The 26,478-nt window shown below is 31.0% G+C and overlaps 1 protein-coding gene across 2 annotated transcripts in view; it reads right to left on the bottom strand.

The window, feature by feature from the left end:
• LOC143240241 (rhotekin-2-like) overlaps positions 1 to 26,478 on the bottom strand; it is a 102,345-nt gene that overhangs the window by 23,674 nt on the left and 52,193 nt on the right. The window contains exons 5-8 of one of the 2 annotated variants that reach the window (XM_076482375.1): positions 22,974 to 23,127; positions 19,359 to 19,384; positions 7,600 to 7,804; positions 5,236 to 5,361 (exon numbers count right to left, since the gene is read on the bottom strand). In XM_076482375.1, coding sequence (XP_076338490.1) covers positions 5,236 to 5,361; positions 7,600 to 7,804; positions 19,359 to 19,384; positions 22,974 to 23,127 — 511 coding nt within the window. The remainder of the gene's footprint in view (positions 1 to 5,235; positions 5,362 to 7,599; positions 7,805 to 19,358; positions 19,385 to 22,973; positions 23,128 to 26,478) is intronic. The other variant, XM_076482376.1, reaches the window with a different exon arrangement.

Below are 26,478 nucleotides of genomic sequence, written 5' to 3'. Positions count from 1 at the left end.
CTTTCTCATGTGGTTAAAAGAGAATGCCAATTCTACAGCCTTTTCATGAAGTTCATTTTCCCCCTTCATATTTGAATACAATTTGATAATGTTAATATAACTTAACACTTGCAATGAAGAATTTCTATTTCTTCACTATCTTTTCCATTCTCTTCATCTTCTAAATCTCTCACACTGTTACCATCTTGCAATTCTATTATAGATTTTAAATCAATTTCATCAGTTTCTGTTAAAACATTCTTGTTAATGTTCACAAAATTTTCAGCATTCACAGAATCATCTGCATCAATCTTTTCAAAGTTTGGATTTCACTAGAATTGTCCACAATCTCTGCCATTATCAATAATAAATTCACAGTTTCAAAAGTACTTTATTACACATTTGATTGAATGACTTAAAAATGCAATTTCATCTAACACATCAATTTTTATGGTCATTTCAGATGCTCTCTTACAGTCATCCATGTTTGCAATAATATGCTGAAGCATCAATTTTCTGTATTTCAATTTTATACACTGTATAATTCCATTATCTAGTGGCTGTAGAACTGATGTTGTACTTGGAGGTAGAAAGACTAAAAGAACACTTGAAAACAGAACTTTTGGGTGACAAGTTGCATTATCTAGGAAAAGTGGAATATTCATATTTTCTTGTTCCATTCTTTTGTTTAATTTGTTAAAAAATTCCTCAAATATAGCATGTCATCCACACTTTATTATTTACTTTCCATTCCACAGGAAGTTGATTCTTTCTTAAATTTTTGAAACAAAGTGAATTTTCACTTTTACTTATTACACATGGTTTCACTAGTTTTTCATCAGCAAATGCGACCAAAAGTACAGTCAGTCATTCTTTCAAATTGCAACCTCTGGAGCAATGACAGCAGTAAAAAGAACGGAATATATTTAACCAATATTTGCTGTAACAAAATGTCCAAGAATTTATTAATAAAAGATATTATAAATGAAATAAGAAATTAATATTTAATCAAAAGTATTTTTTCTGCTTTACTCAGGTTCTAATCCTACTTGTTGATAGATGAGGTAGGTGAAAGACATTTCTTCCGTCTGCGTTACTCAGGTTCCACCATATAGAGGGCCTTTCATAAAAAAAATCTTAAGGTAATGCTGCAAAATTTTGATATTTCCGACTTGTACAGGTTTCCACCCTATGCAGCTTCAGGCTTAGACAGGTTTTACTGTATTTAAGTTAATGTTCAATCTTCCCTTTTACTGTATAATTACATTTGTTTGCTCCAACTTGCTTATCCTCTGTTTTTAATAACCCCTCTTTGATGCATTGGGTTCAATGTAAACTATTCATCATAGTATAGCTATCACAAAGTCATAGTATAATTTTTATAACCTTTCAATCTTCTTTGTTTACAAAGATATCCACTACTAATTCATACTCAGTGGGTGTGGCAAGTGAGTCTGAATTTCTAATAATAATTCTCTCTCTGATATCTTTTATTACATTACATATAAAAAAGATAAAGTTTTAATTTAGCAGTTGGTATTCATGCTACCTTGTTTTCGTTCGAGATCTTTAGTTATTGTGTTTATAAACTAAAAGTTACTGTCACTGAGTTCAGGTCAAGTAGCTAAAAGAATTAAATTTTAAGATGCTTATTTCTTAGTAAGAAAGCTAGTTAAATTATAATTAGAATACTGTTTGCTTTGTGCATGTTATTATTCTATGTTGTTAAGTGCATATGTGAAATACATAGGAATTATTCAATGCACTTGTACCTTCATTACAACAAAATAGGCTTAAGTTTCACTGACAGACTGACACTAAAAAAGAAAACAAAATAAAAGATCAAACATAAGCACTACATTTTTTGTTTATGTGTATATGTTTTATTTATTTCTATGAAACTAACTAAAATGCAAACATTGGGGATGTTTATCAGATTACATAATGAAAAACAAATGATAATAATAAATTTTATCCACAAGTTATGCTTGCAAGTAGCTTGTGCATTATATAATTCAATATTATAACTAAAGCTACACCTTTTCAGTGTGATTTATAGCTTGCATTAGTTAAACATGTTTCAAAAAACAATAAAATAAAAGAACTAAATTAAGTAGAAACAGATTTAAATTATTGCAAGTCTGGGGCTGTTTAAGATAAATAAATATAAGTTTCGGTTACAACATTTATGAATTTCTACAAGTTATGCAGATGAAATTTGAAAACTATAAAATGAAAAACATGTTTTAATTTTAACATGAAAAACACCTTGTACTTAGACTAGTCAATAGTCTAATTCCACATATTCATAGACAAATTTTTAGTAAAAATTGGTTAATGAAAAAATTTAATTTTTTGGGTACAAAAGACTTTCAATATTTACTAAAAGCTTGCCAGATTTTATGAAGACAAACTCACTATATTAAAAGTTATATTGTAGATACTTTTAGGATACCTAATAGTTACTAGGTCATTTAAAATGAGAAGTCCATATTGAAGGAAATAATATTCTTCCTTATTCACCACTGATACGAAAAGCTTCTGAAAAATAAATATTTATCATTTCAAGGAAGTAAACTACCTCAACTAAGTAGATGAGGCTGAATTCACTGTTTCTTGCTGCTAGTACTAAGGTTATTATACATTGTAAAATCTGCAAGGTATATATAAAGGATATACTGGCCATACCTGATTAGTGCTCTGGTTGAAAGACTTAAGTGCAGCATTAATTACAGCACTTGACTAATTTTTGAAACTACATACCTTATTGCAGGATAAAGACAAAATATTGATTGTTTCTTAAAAACCATTTTAAAGTAGCCTTTACATTTCTTGCAGTCATACCATGCAAAAAAAGGTGTGCAGTGAATTTTCTTATTCACATTCATACCTGGTGCTTGAAATTTTGTAGACCTGTTTTCCATGTGCATAATGTTTAGAACAAAGAAAAATATTTACATTTTTTTAAATTTTGGAAAACAATAATAAGCATACATAGTTTATGAATAATAACAAAGCTAAAAAGACTAAAGAAGTTTTTGTTTCTCTTTTCCTCTTTTAGTTTTAGGCAACAAAACTATCATACTGTGCTGGTGGAAGTGAAAAGTTTAACTAAACTATAGTTTTCTCATGCTTAATAGCATGTGTGATGATGGTATTAAGAATACTTTTCAGTAAACACTTTGTTTCCTGAAACTGTAATGATGAAGTAAGTATATTGTAATAATACTATTTAAAGTTCCGATTAAATATCGGAAGGTTATGTTCTGATGATCTCAGTAATATACTGTTATTTGAGAATCAAAACCTATTACTATATATACAACAGACTTTTTCAATGCTCAAACCAAGTATGAAAGGTGTATAATCTAAAATCCTTTAGATCTAAAATACAAATTAGGTGAATAGCTTGTTCATAGCTTCAACAGTAATAATGTGAGTGTTCAGATTATACAGATATAAACTGTAATGCTTTTATATATTAAAACTGGTACCCTTTATTGAAAAAATGACATTTTTAAGGACAAGATTTTAAGTACTATATATGCAAATTACATCTATATATATATAAAAACCCTTACATACAGTTCTAGCAAAAGTTGAGCATATTACTTTTATTTCAAATTGTGTTCTATGATAAAGATTGGTTGTTACAAATACCATAGTTATTTTTCTAATTGTCTGAATCTCAAATATCCAAAGTGTGAATTTCTTTATGGAATTTTGTTTGTGGTGTCATTCAGTAGATAGCATCACATCGTATTTATCATTTTGGACACCTACAATGCCTTACAAAAGTATTCATCTCCTATCAATAGTGTCACACTTAAATGAAATGCAAATAATATAATTTTTTTAAATTGTTTTTATTCAAATTTTAATGTTCAAACTTAACATTGTTATGTGTGAAGGAGATTTAAATCCACCAAAGCCTGCAAAGAAAATACACAAACTTCAATTTGCTGAGTGCATAAGTATTCAGTACTTGATGGGAACACCTTTGGCAGGACTTACTACTGTTAATCATTTAGGAGAGGTCTCTGCCAGATTTGCACAATGGGACTGGGTAATCTTTGCCTATTCTTTCTGACAAAATTGCCCAATTCTGAAATTTGTTGCAGATTGTTGATGGACTGCAATCTTCAAGTCCCACCATACATTTTCCATTGTATTTAAGTCTGAACTTTAAATGTGCCACTCCGAACATTCACTTTCTTCTTTTGAAACCACTTCAGTGTGGTTTTGGCCTTGTGCTACAAATAACTGTCCTGTTGAAATGTGAATTTTTGGCCCCGTTTTAGATTTTCAGCTGACTCAAGCAAGTTTTCTTCTAGTATTTATCTGTACTTTGCACCATTAATTTCCTGCTTATTCCTGAAAAGCTTTTCAATCCCTGCTGATGAAAAGCATCCCCATAACATGACAATGCCACCACCATGCTTGACAGTTAGGATAGTGATGACTGGGTGATGTGTTGAAGCCAGCTGAACTTTGCATATTTTTCAAAGTCACTATTAGCTTCACAGGGGCATTCCTAACCAGTCTCCTGCCTGCCTGGCTGCTTAGTTTGGAAAGGCAGCCTGATCAGCATAGTAACTTGATGGTTTAAAGCACAATCCACTTCTCAATGATAGACTTCACTGTACTCAAAAAAGGTAATAAGTAATTTTGGAACTTTCTTGCAACCTGCTCCTGATCTGTGCTTCAATACCATTTTATTGCTGAGTTGTTTGTAAAGTTCCTTGGTCTTCATGGTTCATTTGTCATACCACCATATGAGTTATGGCTTGAACAGATAAATGTACTCCGAAGTCAAGTTAAATCTCTTTGATTACACACAGAGACCATAACACTAATTTGCTGACCTTTTAAACTAATCTTTTGCACCTGAAATGATTTTGGGTTGCTGCAGCAAAAGGGAGTTGAATACTTATACAACTGAAATTTTTTTTTTTGAAAATCTAACTTACATAATATCAGCTTTTTTTAGTTTTCTAAGTTTATGGAGGATCTTGTGTATACTCCATACATAAAGTCTAATTTGAAAGTTTCATGACAGCAAACTTAGATAACAAAATGGGGAACTTTGCAGGAATTAATATGTTTGCAAGGGACTGTACATAGATACATATATATACATGTTACATCCATTATAGTAAGAAGATGGAGGTTTATTTCACAACAGTAAACATTTAATTCTAAATTATATACATTGATGTTTCCAGAAGTGATATAAAATTAAAAATGTTTTCAAACCTTATTTACAGCCACAGTAATAGCCGGTGGCTTGCAAGAGCTATCTTCACATTTCTGCCAGAAGGCCAGTTGAAGATTTTTTAAAGAACACCAAAATGTTCTAGTTTTACTGGCATTTCCTTCATTCTAAGAAAATAAAAACATGCAATAAATGAGTTTAATACAGTATCCATAATTTTAATGAAATGAACATATAAAACAAATAGGCTTCACCAGCATTTAAACTATTCACAAGAAAAATAAACTTCTGTTACAGAATTAACAACAGTAGTTGACAGCCATTTTTTGACCTTTAACATTGGAATTTCTAATGAGATGCACATGGAAAGATTAATCCTATATGTATTGCAGGGGTCAATATACAGTCATGTGAAAACGTTAGGACATTCTATGAAAGCCTGTGTACTTTTGTAACATTTTTGGATGTACAGATTTTTAATCTCAATTTTAACAATAAGGAGAGATTATAGGAATATAACTAAAACAATTAAAACTGAAGAAAAGACTTTTCAAGATCTTCTTTAAATGTAATTCTACAAAAATGCATATTCTAACTGACAAAAAAGTTAGGACACCCCCACATTTATTCCCACTTAAAATGGCTCAACTCACACACTGGTGTATCAAACCAGGTGCACATGATTAGAAGATTGTTACTCAGCATTTTGAATGAGGCTTGCCCTATTTAAACCTCAGACATTTCGTTTGGTGTGCTCCTAACTGTTGAAGTGAGAGTGAGCACCATGGTGAAAGCAAAAGAGCTGTCTGAGGCCTTCAGAAAGAAAATTGTAGCAGCTTATGAGTCTGATAAGGGATTTAAAAAGATTCTAAAAGATTTTGAAATCAGCCATTCCACTGTCAGGAAAATAGTCAACAAATGGAGGGCTTTCAAAACAACTGCCAACAGGTCTCGTCCAAACAAGTTCACCCCAGAGCAGATCGCAAGATGCTAAAAGAGGTCTCCAAACACCCTAACATGTCATCATGGGACCTACAGCAGGCTCTGGCTACTGTTGATGTGAAAGTGCATGCCTTTACAATCAGAAAGAGACTGCACAAGTTTAACTTGCATGGGAGGTGTGCAAGGAGGAAACATTTGCTCTCTAAAAGAAACATCAAGGCCAAATTGAAGTTTGCCAGAGAGAATGTAGACAAAGACCAGGACTTCTGGAATAATGTTCTTTGGACAGATGAGTCCAAAATTGAATTATTTGGACACCAGAATAAAGGACATGTTTAGCATAAACCAAATACAGCATTCCAGGAAAAAAACCTCATACCAACTGTGAAGCATGGAGGTGGAAGTGTCATGGTTTGGTGCTGCTTTGCTGCAGCAGGACCTGGACAGCTCACAATAGTAGAATCCACCATGAATTCTACTGTGTATCAGAGTGTGCTTGAGAATCATGTGAGACCATCTGTAAAAAATTAAAGCTGAAGCAGAACTGGACCCTGCAACATGACAATGACCCAAAACATACCAATAAATCCACCAAGGACTGGCTGAAAATTAAGAAATGGAGAGTCCTGGAATGGGTGAGTCAAAGCCCAGATCTTAATCCCATTGAGATGCTGTGGGGTGACTTGAAACAGGCTGTACATGCAAGAAACCCTTCAAACATCTCACAACTGACAGAATTCTGCATTGAGGAGTGGGGCAAACTTTCTTCAGACCGATGTCAGAGACTGGTAGATGGCTGCAAGAAGCATCTCACTGCAGTTATTTCAGCCAAGGAAGGTAACACTAGCTATTAGGGGATAAGGTGTCCTAACTTTTTCCTCAGTCAGAATATGCATTTTTGTAGAATTACATTTACAGAAGATCATGAAAAGTCTTTTCTTCAGTTTTAATTGTTTAGTTATATTCCTATAATCTGTCAGTATTGTTGAAATTGAGATTAAAAATCTATATATCCAAAAATGTTACCAAAATACACAGGTTTTCATAGGGTGTCCTAACTTTTTCACATGACTGTACATATCATGTCTTAGTTTTATGTAGTAATATTCTAAATTTAATTGAATAACTTTATCAACATATGTCAATAAATGTAGCATAAAAAATTTGTAATTCAATGTTTTATATTACATAGGTTTTAATTTCTTAATTTCAAAAGAAAATACGTATACGAGTTCTTAATCTTGACTGATGTGTGTCATATTCTGTATTTCCTCTCTGATTCTCTCCATTCCTTCATAAGGTTGTCAGAGAAAGCAATTAATCAAAATGCTAAACTATAAATGTTGACAGGTCATAATATAAAATCTAAACTTTTTACCTAACCAAGAACAATGATCACTTTATTATAACCTTGCCACAGAAAGAACTATATTTATTAAACAGATTAAAACCAACTATAATACCTGTATAATATTCAGATATCCTGCAAACCTCTCCACGTTAACAAAATCAGGTTGTGCAACCAGTCTACAGCAAAAACAGCCAAACAAAGGAAGTTGGTGACATGGATCCTCTAGGTTTAGCTGAAGTAAATCATGAGTTTTTATGCTATCTGCAACATCTCTAAGTCGCAGGGTAGCATAAGCCACTAAGTCAAACCTGGGTCCACTGTTATAGAAACATTACAAATGGCTCACTGTCAGTTACTAAATAATAACAAATTAACAGAAAACTAGGAATATTGTGTCAAATTATCACTCAATAATTACACTGAAACTCAGTAAGTAAGGACAAATTTACAATTATTAAGAGTTGAGCTATATTATTATGGAACAAAATTTAATTGTAATGATTAGTCCTACTAATACAAAAGTTTGGATTAAGAATTATACACTAAAATAATGTTAAGATAAAATTTTCTAACAGTAGTGATCTTGTAACTGGGAAAAATACTTGTTAAATTTTTATTGAAATTCTCAGCTAAATTTAACATGAGCAAAACATTCTACATTTTAAAAATTAAAATGGAATTGTACTACAATTACTTCCTTACTTTCTTCAAGATACTAAAATCCCAACACTAAAACCAAAGATAGAGTGCAAAAGCAAGCTCTATCCTCATCTAGAAGAAGCTATGCAGGAAAAGATGCACACATACACAGATATGTTATTGGTCCTAATAAAAAACATTTGCTAGTTATCTACAATGTAGTTGGTGCCAGTTGAGCAGGAATGTTATTACTAAAGATTGACTAGTGTATTGCATTTATAAAAGATTAGCAACAGCAGAAAATTTATCTGCTGCTGAAAAGAACTGGCCTCCACCCTTTAGTGAGTAAAAATACATCTGGGAGGCTTGTAAAGAGCAACATACATTAGGCTATGCTCCACCTGACAGATTATTTTAATGCTAGTTAGGATCAAATAATCTCAAACCATACCATGAACATTAAGAAAAGGTGCTATATGGCAGAATACAAGTGTATCCAAAACTACTCATTGTTAATTAAAATAAAAAAGCACTGCTTAAATTATGCCTGGTGCATACATTATGAACCATGAATGGTTAGAAGCATGTGATAAAGTCTACTGACTTTGATCATATAGAGTAAGCTGTTGAAAAATTCCCACATAAAGATATATATTATATACACAACAAAATAAAGAAATACAGTCACGTAATTAGCATTATGGACATACCAAACAGTGTGGCTAGGAACAGCACATATCTAGTTATTTATTTATGTTAATGAGAGTGACTGTTCAATAAATTAATCAGTTTAAAACTAGTAAGAAGTTTCTAGTTGCTATTATACGTTAATCAGCTTGATAAACATCTTGGTCAGATGCAAATGTGAAAATACCCAGTTATTTCTATAAATTGCCAAGGATGACACTGACAAACATTTTTGTGAAGAAGTATTTGTTAATTTAATCATGAAAGACCAATTACAAAGGCCTACAATGGTTTTATTAGCTTGAAAAGTTTTACATGTTCTAAATTAATTCCTGTATGCTGAATCCAAAAATGATATCCATTTTCCTCCATTATTTACGGAAAAGAAATAATAATTTGATCCGAGTAAGAACTTTTTTTCACAATTTGTAAAAAATCCTTATGTCATACATAAAATGAATATTATTTTATAAATCTGCACAGCTAAATTATGGAAAATCCATTATTAAAACAACCATTATGAAATTTAACTTTGCAGTACTGTGTTATCAGAGTGGGTGATATATGCACAAGTAAGCTTTTGCCAATTTGGATTACTGACACAGCCATTTCAAATGTTGAAATGCTACAATTATTATGCTTCTGAACAGACCTAAACACTCAAAGTGGTAAAAGTGTTGTTATTCTTCTCCTAGTTGAAGAAACAAAACTTAATAAACAAAAGTTGCCCATACAAAAACAAAATTCCATTGGTAGATATTGCTCTAAATTATGGTTTTATAACTTTCATAAATATCATGAATTATGACAGTGATTCATAATAGGAATTTATAGAAATTTGCTAAGAGTTCTAATAAAACATTCAGGACAAAACCCTTTAAAAGCAAAACTGTCCTTAAAACACCACAGGAAACCTTCCTTTTCCATATAAAGACTACCCAAACAGTGATAATAAGCAAAATAAGTGATTTCACAAATGTACAGAAAATTAACACTTTTAAATCAAATTTACCTGTTTGTTCATATTGTTATTGTTTCACAAGACTACAATAAAACTGGCTAGCTATTTTACATCAAATTTCCTATTATGATTGCACTACATAGTTATTGTACTTAGTGTGAGATTGCACAGAAATTTTGCAAAATCTGAGAGAGTAGCTTTAAACCTAATTCAACATCTAGAATTTGTTGTGCTGCAAAATTTTCCAAGTTCTTTATTTTCCACCCTCAAAAAATCTGGTGTTTTCCTAGCATGCACATTAATTGGAAATTACAACTTGCACAATTTGTAGATCAAATGGAAACTACTGAATGAAATGTTCCTGATTTTGCTGTTACATATGTTACTTGAGTTTGCTCTCCGAGTTGATTTCTACAATTATATTTCAGCAAGATTTTACAGTGGATAATTACCATAACAGATTTTCCTACTTGGACAACAGTGGCAATTCTTTCTGTTTCTTATGCTTAACAGAAGCTTTATTGCAAATTCAGTATTTATTAACACTGCATACAGCCATACAGCACTATCTCATGTAGCTACTGTTATTTTTAAATAGTTGTTATCAAGGTAAGAATTGTAGATGCTGTCTACTTTGCTTGCATTTTTGTGTTGCCTTATTACAGCAAACACTTATGCACAGCACACTGTTGAAGAACATACATGTCATGTTGTCCTCACCAAAAAAGAAGGTTAACTGTGCTTGTTTACATTGCATTATTTTGTGTAGTATTATCTCAGTAAAAGTATTATTCTGCTGTAATGAGGTTGCTTTACCACTACTTGTTTTACTGTGTCATTGTTGAAAGCCAGCCATTAAATCTATAACGATACAATTTTTGTCTTCAAGGTGGTTTTTTTGAACAACTTTACATTTTGTTTGTTGTAGCTGCAAACCAATACAAGTCTTTATTCTTTGTTATACACATTTGTTATTTATTTTGAATCAGCTCAGTGTGGTGTTTGGATGGAAAAAGTTAATGCAGCAGTAAACTGTTAAAAAACATGCAACATTCAATTGAACACAAATGCACACATGAAGCTTAAATATTTTCCATAAGCAGACATAAAAAATTAAACAAAAATACAGAAAAACATTAAATCAAAATGCAAAGATTATTTTTTCAAGTCTACAACTAGGGACTCTAAAAAGAGTAAACAAAAAAGTAGAAAAATATCATCTACATTATTTTCTCAAGTTACAAATCCCTACTTCAGAAAATAATGTAGACACTATTTCCAACCTTGTTTGTTCATTTTTTTTAGACTCCCCAGTTGTAGACTAGAAAGTAAAATCTTGACATTTTGATTCAAACTGTTTATTTACTTTTTTGATGATCCCTATTACCCATTTGTAAATTAACAAATTTTACCAATTTTGTATCAATACTTTTTAGGAAATTTGAATTGCCCTCCAAGCTAAAATTGATAATCTTAGAGCCTTGTAGTATAAAATGCTGCATCAGTATTTACAGTTTACCTCAACAGGTGAGGTTTGAGCCCTATTTCAGGTGGAATCTAATTTCTAATTTTGTAATAATAATTGAAAAGCAATAAAAAAAAAAAGAGAGTCAAGGTTTTTCTCTAGTTTTTGTAATTTAACTTACCCACATTGGATTTGGCTCTTTATGTAATTTGACTTTTATTACATATGACATTTTTATATGGCTGACCACTTTGTAACTGAGTTGGATGATTTTATACATGTAAAATGATGTGATAAGATATAATAATGGATACATATCAGCAGAACTCTGAAATGAAATCTTTAGTAAATTCAGCATTGAATACAGAAATTAATTAATCATATAGACATAAGAGCAAACATTTGAAGAGTAAAGATGTTAACTGACTCCACTGAGGAAAGTGCTGCATGACAATTACAAATAGCTCTTGTGAAAGGATTATTAGATGAACTGTCTCATCATACATGAGAAAACCAGTATACTTTTAAAGAACTAAAATTAGAAAAATATATGATAATTTGAGATGATTAATTAAATCAGAAAGCTCACAATAAGTTGTTTATAATACCATGTTATTCGTAAGCCAGTAACTCACTAGTTAACCTTTACAGTTTTGATTTCCATTTCTGTTAATATGGAACAAAATTCTGTTTTACCATATGCAATTTATCTATTTGTCTGAAGAATATGTGGAATGCCAGACTAACTTAAAGTAATGAATTATACTAAAGAAATGTGAAATTAAGGCAAGTTATATATTTTTTAAAACTACTGTTTCATAAACTATGTATCCTGACATTCTCTCTCTTTGATTCTCATATAAACTTTGAGCTACTGATTGCATATTCCTGGTATTTAAATAAACACTACTTGTAATTTAACACTAAAATGAACTGTTACATACTGTTAGAAAACAAGTATTAAATATTAAATGTTTTAAGAACATATTGCTAGAAATTAATTAACAGGAGAGCAACAAGAACAAAAAGTACAATGTTTTTTATGTAGTTTAGAATGAACCAAGGATGTACACACTCATGATATTGTTAATTTAACAAAACCCAGGATGTTAAAAGAGAGTTCATAATGTCAAATTTGGAACAAGTTGTAGCTAAAGTAATAAAAATGTGATTATACCTGGAATTATGCAACAGAGCTAAAGGTAGTTATGATAGTAGTTGTTAGTCAAGCTGGTGTGTGTTTTAAAGATTTCTGTAATAATTAATTTATAGATATATAGTAAAAACTGTTGATTATTAATTCAAACAAGCACTGAACCCTCATTACCAATTGCAAAGTTAATAATCATATCAAGTACTTTTAGATATTCTGGGGAGAAGAGTTATAAGGATTATAATAATTTCAACTACAAAGTACTCAGTTAAACCATTAAGAAAATACATCATAGAAATTTACAGTTTGAACATTCCTTTTGGGCCTTTCAAAAGGTATACTTAGAGACAGAGAGTACAATTTAGATCGAGATTTTTCCAGAAATTATGAAAATGATATATCCATTACCAAAGATAAATTAAGCATGATATTAGAGATCTTAAATTTTAAAAAAAGTGCATTTTCCAACTTATGTGCTAATTTAGATTCATGATCAACTACAGCCATGCAATAACTACATGTTTAGTTAGCACTGCAAATCAAAAGTTAAAACACAGTAACATTAATACAACTTACAGTGATGTGTGACACACAAGTCAGAAATGGTAACTGATTCAAGTGGTATAAGAAAAACTGATTTAGAGATAATATAAAGAAAAATCAACAGTGTAATATGTGAATTTATAACATAATATAATAACACTGCAGAGAAAAATAATTCATTTTGTCAAATGTTTTCTATGCTAACTAAATCAACTGAAGCTGTGATAATCAACAGCATAATAAAGATTTGTATAACTGTAGATTTGTTTGTATATATAATTTTAAAACAAATGAACTGTGTGCTGTTTGTTTAGTAATGAAATTTATCATTAAAAAGTTACAGACACCTACTGTTAATAATCTAGCCCATACATAAAATATGCACTGAAATTCTAGGATGATGTTAAGCTAATGTTCTTTGTTCTGTATGGTTGATGTGAACACATAAAAGCTTCTAACTGTGTCGCTGACTATTAAATAACAATGTTTCAAAAATGTTTTTTAAGACGTACAATGTAAGTAAATGAATATGTAGAATTATACATGGATTCTTACCTATATTAGAAAACTTTTTATTTACAAATATTTAGCCCTCTTACCACAGCCTTCATCAGGCAACAACTTATTGAGTGATAAAAAATCTGTTTAATTGTGGAATACTGCTTTAAAACAGGTACCTAGACAACTGTTTCAAAAAATAACATTTGGTATTAGTTATTTTAACATATAGAATCATGATGAATATAGAAGACAAATCAATTACTTCAATATAATAATTATAAGTAAAATACCATTAAAGGTATTATGTGCAGAAGTAAAAATAAGAGGTTTCATACTTCAAATAATATATTGTAAAGTTAACCCTATCATGATGGATATCCTTTACTGCACAGAACACAAGGTTTCAGTGATTTACATTCAAAATTTTATAAATGAACATTTTGTTTATGTTTTGCCAATAAGAATAAAATAAAATCTTAACTATTAATTCATATTTTAACGGTACACAAGTTTTAGGTTCTTCATTTCATAAGGCAATATTTTAAAAAATTCTGAATTTCTCCTAGAATGACACATTTTCTCTAGGCATGAAATTAAATGTAAATTATTCATTATAAAATCATCATTTTTCAGACAAACCATAATTTTATAGCCTTCAATTTTATTTGGTTTATCAAATATGAAATCACCCATGTGTCATATCCTCTTTTTCAGGATTTGTTAATATTTCTCTCTAATCTCTAACTTTATATTATCTATAACCAACAGAAAGCAAAGGTTTTTACCTATCAAATGATATTTTATAATATTGTTTTTAAAAGGAAAATTTTCTATTTCAATGTTTGTTCAAGCTTCATTCCCACAAGAAAGATAATTACTAGCTTCAATCAATTTGTAATGGCTCTTGTCACAGTTTGAAAGCCAGAAAGTGTGATAATTAGAGGAAATTGTCTATCTTTTGTATGTTATTAGTCCACATAGGTACATTAATAATTAAATAAAAATTATTTGACGTATTACTACAATAAATATAAAAAGGTAAAGTGTCATCAATAATCTAAAGTAACAAAAAAAGGAGATTAAGGTATGCACTTATTTTTATTTCTTGTTTTCACATTTATTCTTTACTTATTATTACAAAAGAAACAAATTTAAAAATATGGATCTCTTTAAGTTAGATAAAATTAATAATAATATAATGAAAAATGTTTCACTATACACAGATGTAAGTAGCTCATGGGTAGTGTAAACTAATAGTGTAATGTGACCTCCATGTTCCCAAGTGATTTACAAGTTATAATGGCATAACACAGAGATGCCAACTATTTCAAATGACTGAGCGTAATGATTGTAGACAGAGCCCTTTATCATTTGTGGCTACTAGGCCTGACCAATGTCTCTAAGCTGTTTATTATATTATTATTATAACTATTATTATTTATTACTGCTATAGATTGCTCATTTATGACTGTGTTTTGTGTATTTAATAAATAAATTTAAAAAATTCTTTTGAAATCATGTCTTTTATTTAGTTCAGAGTAACAAACATACTGGTAAAACAACATTGAACATGCATAAACAGTAAGCAGAAAAAGCCTTTGTGTAAGGACTAGTTTATATCATGTTTATGACACTTATTGTAATAGTTTTGCAGCTGTTGCAGCCTTTGCTTTCATGAGAATGTCTCTGGATGGTTGGGAGTAATAACAACATTGTCCATTTGACTGCATACACATCTTGTGTGTTATAATACTGCTCAAAACTGAGGTGCTCAAGTTTGGTCTGAACGTGCTTTTGTTTTTAGTCACTAAACTAAATATCCTTTCACTGTCAGCATTAGAATGGAAGATTGTAAGAATTCCAAGCATAACCCTACACCGAATGCCATATTTCTGGTTGCTATTTCCATCCTTAAATGTAGACAGCTGAATCCAAAACTTGTCAACATTCAACTGAAGGACAGTTTCTAAGAAAGTATCAATTTGATAGTTCAAATATTGCCCTTCCAACTTGTCAATAGTGTTGTGCTCATGTGTATTGACAAGGACAGGATACCTGTCTGTGAAGAAGCGTAGAGAAGAGAAATCTTTGCTGATTTTCAATTTTGAATCAGCAACCTCTGCATGAATCAGAAGTTCATCATTTAGAGGGAAATGTTTCATCATGTAATTTGTAGCTGCAATATAGTATTTCTTGACACTGGTGTAGAAGCTGATCAGGTCCAGGTCCTTTTCATATTTAACAATGTATTCCTTGGCAGCATTTCCAATATAAACTGCCTCATCAGATTTGTGTAAGGATTCATTGTTGTAGTCAAGTTCAGTGATGTTGCCTTCAAGATATTCTGGCTTGATGTATCTGACAAGTATATTTTTAACTTGTGTAATCAGAGTTCTATGCATAATGTGTATGCAAGGTTTTTCTCTTTGCAATATCAAATTGGCTTGCTCAAATAGAGGAATTGCAGACTGAAGAATAAGACAAAATAACAAGTTCATTTTGTTATCCAAGAAAACTTTAACTTATCTAACTTGCTCTGCACATAACTTTTCTTGGTTACTTCCTTGCTATCTTTCGTTTTCTTCCTTTTTTCATTGTCTCTTCTTTAGTTCAAGGTCAGACTGCCTAAACATATATTGAGTTGTATCAAATGTTTCTTTGTCTGCTTTTGGAAACTGTTGTCTTGTGTCCCTGTGTGGCTGAGAGGATATCCTGACTGTTAAAGTCTTGCTGCCTGACTGAGCTGCATGTTTAGATCCTTTTGAATCTAGTTTTTCCTTTTCATAGTGAAAATATTTCTTCAATGGCTTCCACATGTACAATATTCTGTTAAGACACACCCCACGTGATAGCCATCTTGTGTTAACAAGTTGTAGAATTTTTTTCGTTTCTTTGTTATACAATCCTTGAAACTCTTTGAAATGTTGTTTTCTGCTAGTACTTTTGTCCAGAAAATAGTAGATATCTATCAATATATCAGAAACTGGGCAGGGCAGTTCTCTGGAAGCTTTCTGGGCAGCAATATTCATGAGGTGACAGGCACAGCCCATGAGGTAAATGCTAGGCTGTCGTCTTGAGATGTGTCCCATCACACCTTTACCTATACCAGACATAACTGAAGCATTGTCTGAAAAAAAACTAAGACAGTTTTCCCATGTAATTTTCCTCTTTGTCAGTTCGTGGTCCAAAAGCTTGAAAATATTCTCTCCTGTTGAAGCTTCTTTCTATTCCACCATTGTCAAAAGAGAACAAACAATTTTTCCAAGCAAAGGGTCAAGATATCATACAACCACTGGATACAGTTTTGAGTCATCCATGTCTGTGGATCCATCTGTGGCTAAACTGTAAACACTGTAAGTATGCTTGAAATCATTTTGTCATCTTCACAACCCAACATTTGTACAATGGCTGTAGTTTTGGTTCTAGCACAACCATATTTTTTTGCTATATCAGAGTCTGGGAACATTTTTCTGAATAGATTGTCATGATTGGCTACAGCTAGGGGTAAATTATGACAAATTGCATGAACATCACTTTTGCATTTATGGTTTCATATTCTGAATTCCTACTCATAAATGTCGTTTTCTGCATTGTTTTTGTCTTCGCCTCAGCCTTTTGTTGGTGAGATGCCAATTTTGTATGTCTGAAACAATCGTTTATCCCGCCATGCACCACAAAAAAAAATCAATGCGACAAACTGTACAAAACGCATGACTGTCACTGACTTTTGATGCAATGACCGGATATTTTGCACTACTTTTTCCTAAATTTTTGATTCACAGTTTTAGTCCTTCTAGATTTGCCAGAAACAAGACAATCTGGTGAACGATTGCATTGGTGTTTCTATGCCGCTTAGAAAACGAGAAATACCCATCCACGCGAGAGCTGATTGGCTGACAAGCACTGATGCCGTAACTATGGATTTCCCCCATGTACCCAATATGGAGAAGCACCACACTCAAATTATTGGTAGACATCGAAGATACAAATATTTTTTATTATTTCAAGCACAAACATGATTATCGCAAGTAGCCATTTGGACCATGTCTTTTATTTATTATCAAATTTAGTTTTATCTCACTAGAAATTTTCTTTTCACCCTTTTCAAGCCCTGGGGGAACAATTTATCACTTTATTGTATAAACCTATATAATATATAATAATTTGGGAATTGCAACAAGTCGTAATATTTGCCTGTATGAGCGTATAGTCGTAATGTATACACCAAAATTGTAATAATTATGCTCAAATTGTAATGGTTGGCATATCTGATAACAGTTAAACATAGCTCAAAGGGCCCCAAAAAAGTTTAATTATAAGTAGATGTATACTTTGTGAAGTTCACAATATATTAATGAAGTTTCATGTTACAATTTGAAGCTATTTTAGAAAGAAAAAAAAAAGAAAAATGGGTAAATTTAGATTTATTTCAACTTTTGTTGTTTTTTTTTTTGGTGGTTATGAGGTCAGTCAAATTGACCAATTTTTGTTATTCTACCTTTCATAATTAAGATTCAATTTTAATGAAATTTACTTATCAATAAATTGAATTGTGATCCTGTCTTATAGTTTGGTTTCTTTAGAAATTTGTATGGTTCTGTAGATTTGCTTTGCAAGATGAGCTCAAAATCCAATGACTCTTAAACATTTGCTCATATACAGTTAAGCACAAAACCACACAATGAGTTATCCATACTGTCCATAGAAACATCCAGTTTCTAGCATTATAACTCTGCATGTGCCACTGGAAATAAGCTTCACAAAAATTATCATATCCTTTTATTCAGCTGTATGAGTCAGACTGTTGAAAACTTTCATTATACTGTTATAAAGACAGCAAAGGTATGCTTCCTTTAGGAATTGAGAGTAATCCAACTAGAAGTTGAAATATTTAAGTTTCAGTGTGTGCATCAGTTTTATGTGCACATGGGAATGCTATAATCTTTGTATTCAATCACAAGACTTATTCCAAAAATATAACACAATACTTACATAATATGGAGAACAAAAATTTTGATGTAAAGCCAAAAACACCCTTCAAAATAACTCATTTAAATATAAAACTATTTCACTACTGCAAAGAAAACTTTTGAAAATAAACAAAATTATTACTCATTAAATTTTCTACTTGTATAATGATTCATTTAAATGATACATAACCTGAAACCCAAAACAATCTTTAAAAGAACATGAAGTTTTCTGAAAATCAATATACTAGTTGAACACGTTATACATACAATGATCTCATCAAATGCGTAATCTGGAAAATTACTGGTAAAGAAGGCAGTTGTATAAAGGAAGAATTAAGTAATCCAGACTAATCAGGAATGACTAACATATTACACACTAAACACCTATGAAGAATAATGGCCCAAAAATAACACTAGGAACCAAGTACATAAACATACAGACTGAAAAAAGAACATCTAACCACTATTTCATTACCTGGCAGGTTATTTTAAGTTACATCTTTCATCTGATTGCTACCCACTAACTATGCAATAAACATTAAATAATTATTTATGATAATCTTCCTATTCAGTTAGTACACAAAAGGTTGGCTTTAGCTAAGATCCTGAATAACATAATATGCTGATACGTATTTGCTAGGTATGTGTTAAATAATTACTTGACAATTAGATATCAGTCTACCTAGCATAAAATCCATTAATGACAATCATATAACTGTTTATAGTTGGTCAATTTCTAATAAAAGAAGAGAAAAAAAGTGACTCTTAAGTAGCTAAAATTTAAAAAGTGTTGTTATGTCAACATACACACACACATATATATATATTGATAAACCTAGTTTCTCTACTTTTCCCATACTTCAGCTTCCTAGAGTTTATGGAAGGATTTAATTTCAAATAAAATATTAAACACTTACATCTATTCATCTATACAAGTTTAAAATGTACTTACCTTTCTCCGTTAGTATGATTATCATTCTGAAAATCAAACAAAGCAAACGTAGAATAACATAGGAACTTAAGAATATTTTAACAAAACACAGGGTAAGCTAAAATATATCAAGTTAAAAAATAAAGTCTAGGAACACATCTCAAAACTTTCATTGCATGATTTGCAAAGACTTCAAGTTTAGCACTTCACCAGTTAAAATAGCTAAAAGTATAAGAAACTAATGTTTTATAAACTTGAATTAATGTCACCCATAAAAGTTCTAACATTTTGTTGTTGCAGTGCAATTTCTTGGGCAATTTATGAAAATTCAATTGTCAAAAATTATCACAATATATAGTGTTCTGACTCTGGCTTTAAAAAGAGGCTAAACTAAACCACTTAAAAATTTCTCTAAAGTCTCATCACAACCAAGTAATATTATCATTAAACTTTCTAACCTTACAAATACCATTAAATGTATAGGGTATGATAGAGTTCACAGCCATATGCTTCCCCACTTGAAACAAAAACCCACCAGCCAAATGCAAAACGGTGATCTATCCAATAATTTTATTAAAGCAATAAATCTTGTTCCTCATTATTGTTTAACTACAGCCTGCCATACACACAATAATATTATACTAATATGTGAAAGAAAATATATGTGATATTCACAGCTGACTGTGAATGCATTAGTAACTGGATGTCTTTGCCTACAAACATGCTACTTCTATATATCCCTGTTCAACAGTGAAACATTTTAAGCTTCTAAAAAAACCTTTGTTAGAGATTTTTCATGTAAAGATATGAAAATGGATATCTGTGCATGGATGTCCCTCATATTAATGTAGTAGACTCGGATGGAGGGGATGGGATAATCATTAGAACCCATTATTAACTCCTGTTTAATTTAACAGTGGTTTTGACCATCACCCTTATAGGAAACCCATAACCATAAAAAAATATGTTTTATTGTGTCACAGAACACGTATCAAAAACCTGTTGTTTAACAGTCAAAGCACCTTAACAGTAGTTCACACCTGGTGCAGCATTATTCACATAATATTGTACAAGTCAAAATTACAAAGGCAGTTGAGTATAAGAATATATACAACTCAGAGCTTTGTAAATTACACATATTGCTGTGATACAATAATAAGCAAAACTGTGCAATAACTTGTACAACAAACATCTAATTCTTTACTTTCTATACTAATTTAAATTTTGAAATTACTTTTCCTGCTCATAACTTTGTTATCCAAAGTCTACAACAAAGTGTAATAGTCATGACATTTTTCATGTTTGTGTATTGATAAAGAAAATTTTCCAACTGTATCTTATTGACACTTACATTTTTACTACAGTGTTAAACATCATAAAATTTAATGAAATACAGTTAACTTGTAAAATATATGAAAAATGTGTGGAAAATAAACTTATTATATTAATAATATAAATATTATATATACCTTTTAATATCATATTAACATCATAAATATGTATTAGTCAGAATATTTGAATATTTTCAGTACAGAAAATTTGAAACAACACTAATTATTTCTTGTACAAATGATAACACAGTCATTAAAATATTAATGTGTCATTCTCTCACATTTTAACATGGCAAATATTTGCAATTGAACAGATATATCTATTAAAGTTACAACAAAATGGACAGACTATATGAATTTAACATAATAGCAAGCAACAAGTGAAAAACCTATTGACATTACAGAATATTAACACACAAAACAAATCCGTGATGATGAGAAAACCCACTTGTAGAGAAAACTATATATTTAAAAACAGCTGGAATGGGTAGAGAAGGCACTAATAGAGGAGCAAACAACGTTTAAACCTTTTTTGGTCATCGTCGGGTTTATTTGTGAATCTGATGATGCCTGAAGAAGGTTAAAACGCTGTTTGCTCCTCTGTTAGTACCTTCTCTACCCATTCCAGCCATTTTTAAATACACAAAACAAAATTTATCAAATTTCTTGAACCAAGATTTCTCTAAAGAAAATCTTATTCAAACTACAATTTTCTCTCACATTATGTGCATTAAATCACATCATAAATTGCACATGAACAAATACAGCCAGCAAGTGCACACATCTTTACTGCAAATAAAGAAGAACAAATATACTAGAAACTAAATGAGTCATAAAATGAAAAAAAAAAAAGTTATTTCAAGATTTTTGTTTGAAAATAAATAATGATATTGTGTTATTCATCCTTTCTATAGTTCTTATTTATAAATGACTTCTTGTTGCTTGTTATTAAGCCCAAAGAGGTAGAAAATCATACAGGAAAAGATACAACCATTCCTAGCTGAAAGATAAGGAACAGAGAGGAAGCTTGTAACTGTGAGGTGTGGCAAAAGCACTGATGAGAGGAGTCCTCATGAGAGAACACATCTAGTAGAAAACCCATAAGTTAAGAGACCATTAAAGAATGTCAAGGGTTTAAAAACAAAGGATCCTGCACCTGGTACAACTCTGATGGATGATATAGGAAACAATCATGAAGTTATCAGAGTGAATCATAACTAAATAATCCACTAGAAGGAGTATGAAATGGAAACATGTTTGGTGTACTGCTAATAGTTACAGCAGTAATTAACTGTACTAGCAGGTTGTGTCACCCTCCTATTGGTGGAGAGCTTTCACTGCATAATAATGCCCTTATGTAGTAGCACAAGTCATAAGAAATCTAAATTTAGGTGAGAGTTGCCTAAAGGCTAGTGACATGGAAATTTCTTAACACATATGCACAAAGAAGATAGCCTCGTGTGTGAAGAAATGTTCATTGTCTCAGAAAATTATACTTTTTAACTATTTTTTCTACTACATATTTGTTGGTTAGATAATGGAATCACAGTCTTAGTACAACGTAATTTAAGTTGATATACTTGTTTTTCATCTTACAATTTTCATACTTAACTTGTGTAACCTCCATAACCACCTATATGAATAAAGTTTTTATCAGCAAAACTTTATTAATTATTTATCCTCAAAAGCCATTAACAAAAGCTTTACAAAATAATGTATATACTACTTCCATCCAAGTTTGTTTACATTTTTCAGAGTTCCTAGTTGCAGGATTAAAAATATTATCTTTGCATTTTGATTTATCTTCTTTCTGTATTTTTATAACATTCATCTTCTTTTGACATACATTGACAATAAAGTAGTTTAAATAAGTTTTGAATGTAAATATAAAAATGTTGATATATACAATTTTACCTATTCACATTCATACAGTTGTCATTATATACAGTTAGTTTGATTCTGTAACATTTTGTGCTATTAAGAAAATGAATATACTGAAGGTTACACTTGATAAGAGAAAAGAAAATTATGATCTAAACATGATGTGCAGAAAAGTATGTTAATTTGAAATTTGTATGTTCTTGAATCAGATTTGAAGCCACCTTGTAATTGTTTCAATACAACATAAACATTAAGGGCATTTATACTTAAATACATTTGAAATTTTGAAAATAAATATTCAACTTTGAACCTGAAAAGTTTAATTTAAAAAAATACAAAAAAGAGCCTAAAGTGACTTGCTGTCAACACAAATAAATTAAGATTTTTCTCTCATAGATTTATGTTGGCAAAAAAAAAAACTTACCAAAGAAACTGCCAACTTTCTACCTACAGTTCGACTGATAGATCTGGTTATCTTCCTCTTAATCTTGCATGGGGTGCTTGCAATACTAAGATCATTGTGAAGCATATGACTATACACCTCTATCCTAACCTCAAAGTCAGGAGAAACCTGACTGCTATAAAAATAAAATAAGATTAAATTTATAATTTTCATCAAAGTGTGAATAACTCTTAAAACTCCCTAAACCTAATCCTATTGCACTACCTGGAACACTTTAGTTATGATAACAAATAAATGTATGTCTAAGTAAAAACTAAAAATTTTACTCTATCAAGAACAGTACTAACCAAGTTAAAAGCATTTAATAAAAAAATGAAAAAACAACAACAAAACAATTAGACTTGGATGGTTCATGATATTTGGCAATTAGTTAATTTAGTTCACGACACTTACATCCCTCCCTCCCAAACAAGACAATAATAATAATAAAAAAATCAAAAACGTGTTATCTTCCTAATCTTTCCAACCACTGTACTATTCTAACATAATATTAACATCATTTTGGCTTTCTAAATTAATTGCCTTTGGTTTTACATAATAGACCCATTTCAAAAGTTGTTGTTAGTTGCAAATTTTGCAAAATATATTTTTTTTAATCATTATAAATTACTTTTAAAGATAATTTGGACATTTCCTATTTAGCAAATGCTTTGCTAATGTTGACTAAATACCACAATACAGTTGCCATCATACTTGTTATTAAAATAATTCTACAATGATTTTCTGTAAAATAAATAAATTGCCTATTACTGAAAAGGATAATGCTTTTATTTAGATTTAAGACATATTACAGCTGCAATTGGAAGTATTATGTAACCATTTAAACAACTTAATTATACAGATTGCCTGACACTGAATAGGATAAACATAAAATTAATTACATTACACAAAAATGTGTTAAAATTTATTAAAATTGGGATATAAAATAAATTATGCTTTTTTTTCTTTCTAGAATAACTACAGATTACAGCATGCAAACAAATGTTTAGGTCTAAATATGTTAAATTTCATAACATTATACATTTATATATATTTATCATCATCATTACACTGACCTTTCAGACACTGCTGGCTAATGTTACAGAACTGTTATCATATCCAAGAATACAAAACTGACCTTTACAAAGCAACTTGTCTTGGCTCTATTTTAGTAAACTAGTAATAGTATTTTACAAAATATATATATGCACTACTCTCCAAAATTTTAAGGCCAATGAATATAAAGACAAAATATGCATTTTGCATTGTTAGACTCAACCACTTATTTGAGTAGAGTTTCGAAAGGTGAAAATAAGAAAAGGGAAAATAAAAATAAAAAACCTTTTAGCATTTAATAGGGAAAATGTGAACACTATGAAATTAGCATAAATACTAGTTGGTTAAAAGTTTAAAACCATACCAAAAAGAAGTCTTAAACAGGGTAAGAAATGCCCAACAAGAGGTCTCAGTAGTGAGTTGCATGGCCGTCATTGCGAATAACTTCAAAAATTTGCTTTCGCATGGTCGATACAAGCATTTGCAGAAGGCTGGCTGGAATATTATTCCAAGTGGTGAAGATGTCTTCACAAAGATCATGCACTGTTTGGAATTGACGTCCATTTCTATAGGCTTCCCTTGCCATCCACCCCCAAACATTTTCAATGAGGTTTAGTTCGAGCAAACAAGCCGGATGGTCCAAAACAATCATGTTATTTGCCATGAAAAAGTCCTTTGTCCTGCGGGCATTGCGGATTGCAGCGTTGTTTTGCTGAAAGATCCAGTCATTTCCACACAAGCAAGGGCCTTCAGTCAATAAGGATGCTCTCTCCAGCATGCCAATGTAGCCAGCCAGAGTATAACCTGAAGCTCCATTGTTCCATGGAAGGAGAAAGCACCCCAGATCATGATGGAACCTCCTCCACTGTGTTGTGTGGAAATGTCTCTGGTGGGATATCCTTATCATGCCAGTAATGTTGGAAGCCATCTGGACCATCTATGTTAAATTTTTTCTTATCAGAGAACAAAACCTTCGTCCACTTTTCTACGACCCAAGTTTGTTGCTTCTCAGCAATGTTTAACTGAGCTGTTTCATGGTATGGAAGGAGGCATGGTCTTTGAAGACGTTTATGGTTTTTAAAGCCTTTCTCTCGTAGATGCCGTCTTATTGTTCTTGAGTTGCATTCTGCATCTGTATGGGCCTTAATCTTGTTCAATGATCGGCTGGTGTCTTGCTGGACAACCCATTGAATCCTCCTGCTCAACGCCAGCGGAATTTTCTTGGGCCGACCACTTGAAATTCCGTATCCCTCAGGGTCTTTTATGAAATTTGCAACAGCAGTTTTACTTCACCTAATCTCACCAGTGATGCCACGTTGAGAGAAACCTTGCTTTTGCAGCTCGACAATTCTGCCACGTTCAAACTCTGTCAACTTTTTAGCCTTTGCCATGTTTTTACCCAATGTAATACAGGAGATGACAGTAAGAGATGCTCTGATGCTTGAACACAAATGACTAAATTTCGTTATGTGTTTACCGATTGACACTTCTTTTTGGTATGGTCTTAAACTTTCGACCAGCTAGTATTTAGGCTAATTTCATAGTGTTCACATTTTCCCTATTAAATGCTAGAAAAAAATTTTTTAATTTATTTTTATCTTTCGAAGCTGCACTCAAATAAGCGATTGAGTCTAACAATGCAAAATGCATATTTTGTTTTTACGTTTATTGGCCTTAAGATTTTGGCCAGCAGTATATATATATATACACACACACACATTTACTCCATTATTGTGTAATAGCCTGATTATTATTCTACCTAATCATAATTAAACTTTTTTCACAGCTGTTTTCAATGTTATTTAATTCATAAATAGTCAAAGAACTTAACATAGCACCATAAAAAGCTTTCAACCAAGACCTGTACAAAAGCTAAGAGAAACAGTTCAAAATGAGTAATACATTCTTAGCAAAAATTGTTGCAAGTTTTACTTTCAGTGCTTTAATTTGGATGATAGATTAAACGCATGTGATGTTAGGGTCAAAAAGTTTATAGAAATATGCCTAGAGCACTTAGAATATTCTAAAGATAATGTCATAAGCATCTAGTAACTTTGACAAACATCTAGAAGTGTGACAATGTATAAATACTTGTGAGCAATTCAAGTAGTAAGCTAGCAGAGAATAAGTTTCATTTTCAGTTGGTAAAGTTCTGATCATTCACTGAAATACTTGGATCAGTGTTAATTGTCACATAAAATCAGTTTTAAAGTAGTCCTAGATTCACTGTTAAATATACATCGCTGTAACTTTAATGTGAATATCATAATTTAAATAGTTCAAGTATTGTGAAAGTATTAAATTGAGTCATTTTTAGTGGCAACTTTTTCTGAGCACATTATGATGTTTTAAGGTAGTTATTTTCAAAATTTAAACTACTTTCTTATCATAGTATACCATAAAAATATAGCAAATTGTCCATTTTATAATA

This window comes from Tachypleus tridentatus, chromosome 13 (assembly GCF_004210375.1).
Source record: "Tachypleus tridentatus isolate NWPU-2018 chromosome 13, ASM421037v1, whole genome shotgun sequence".
NCBI lineage: Eukaryota > Metazoa > Arthropoda > Merostomata > Xiphosura > Limulidae > Tachypleus > Tachypleus tridentatus.
Note: the sequence above shows the minus strand (reverse complement) of the source record. Positions and strands in the feature narration are given on the sequence as shown.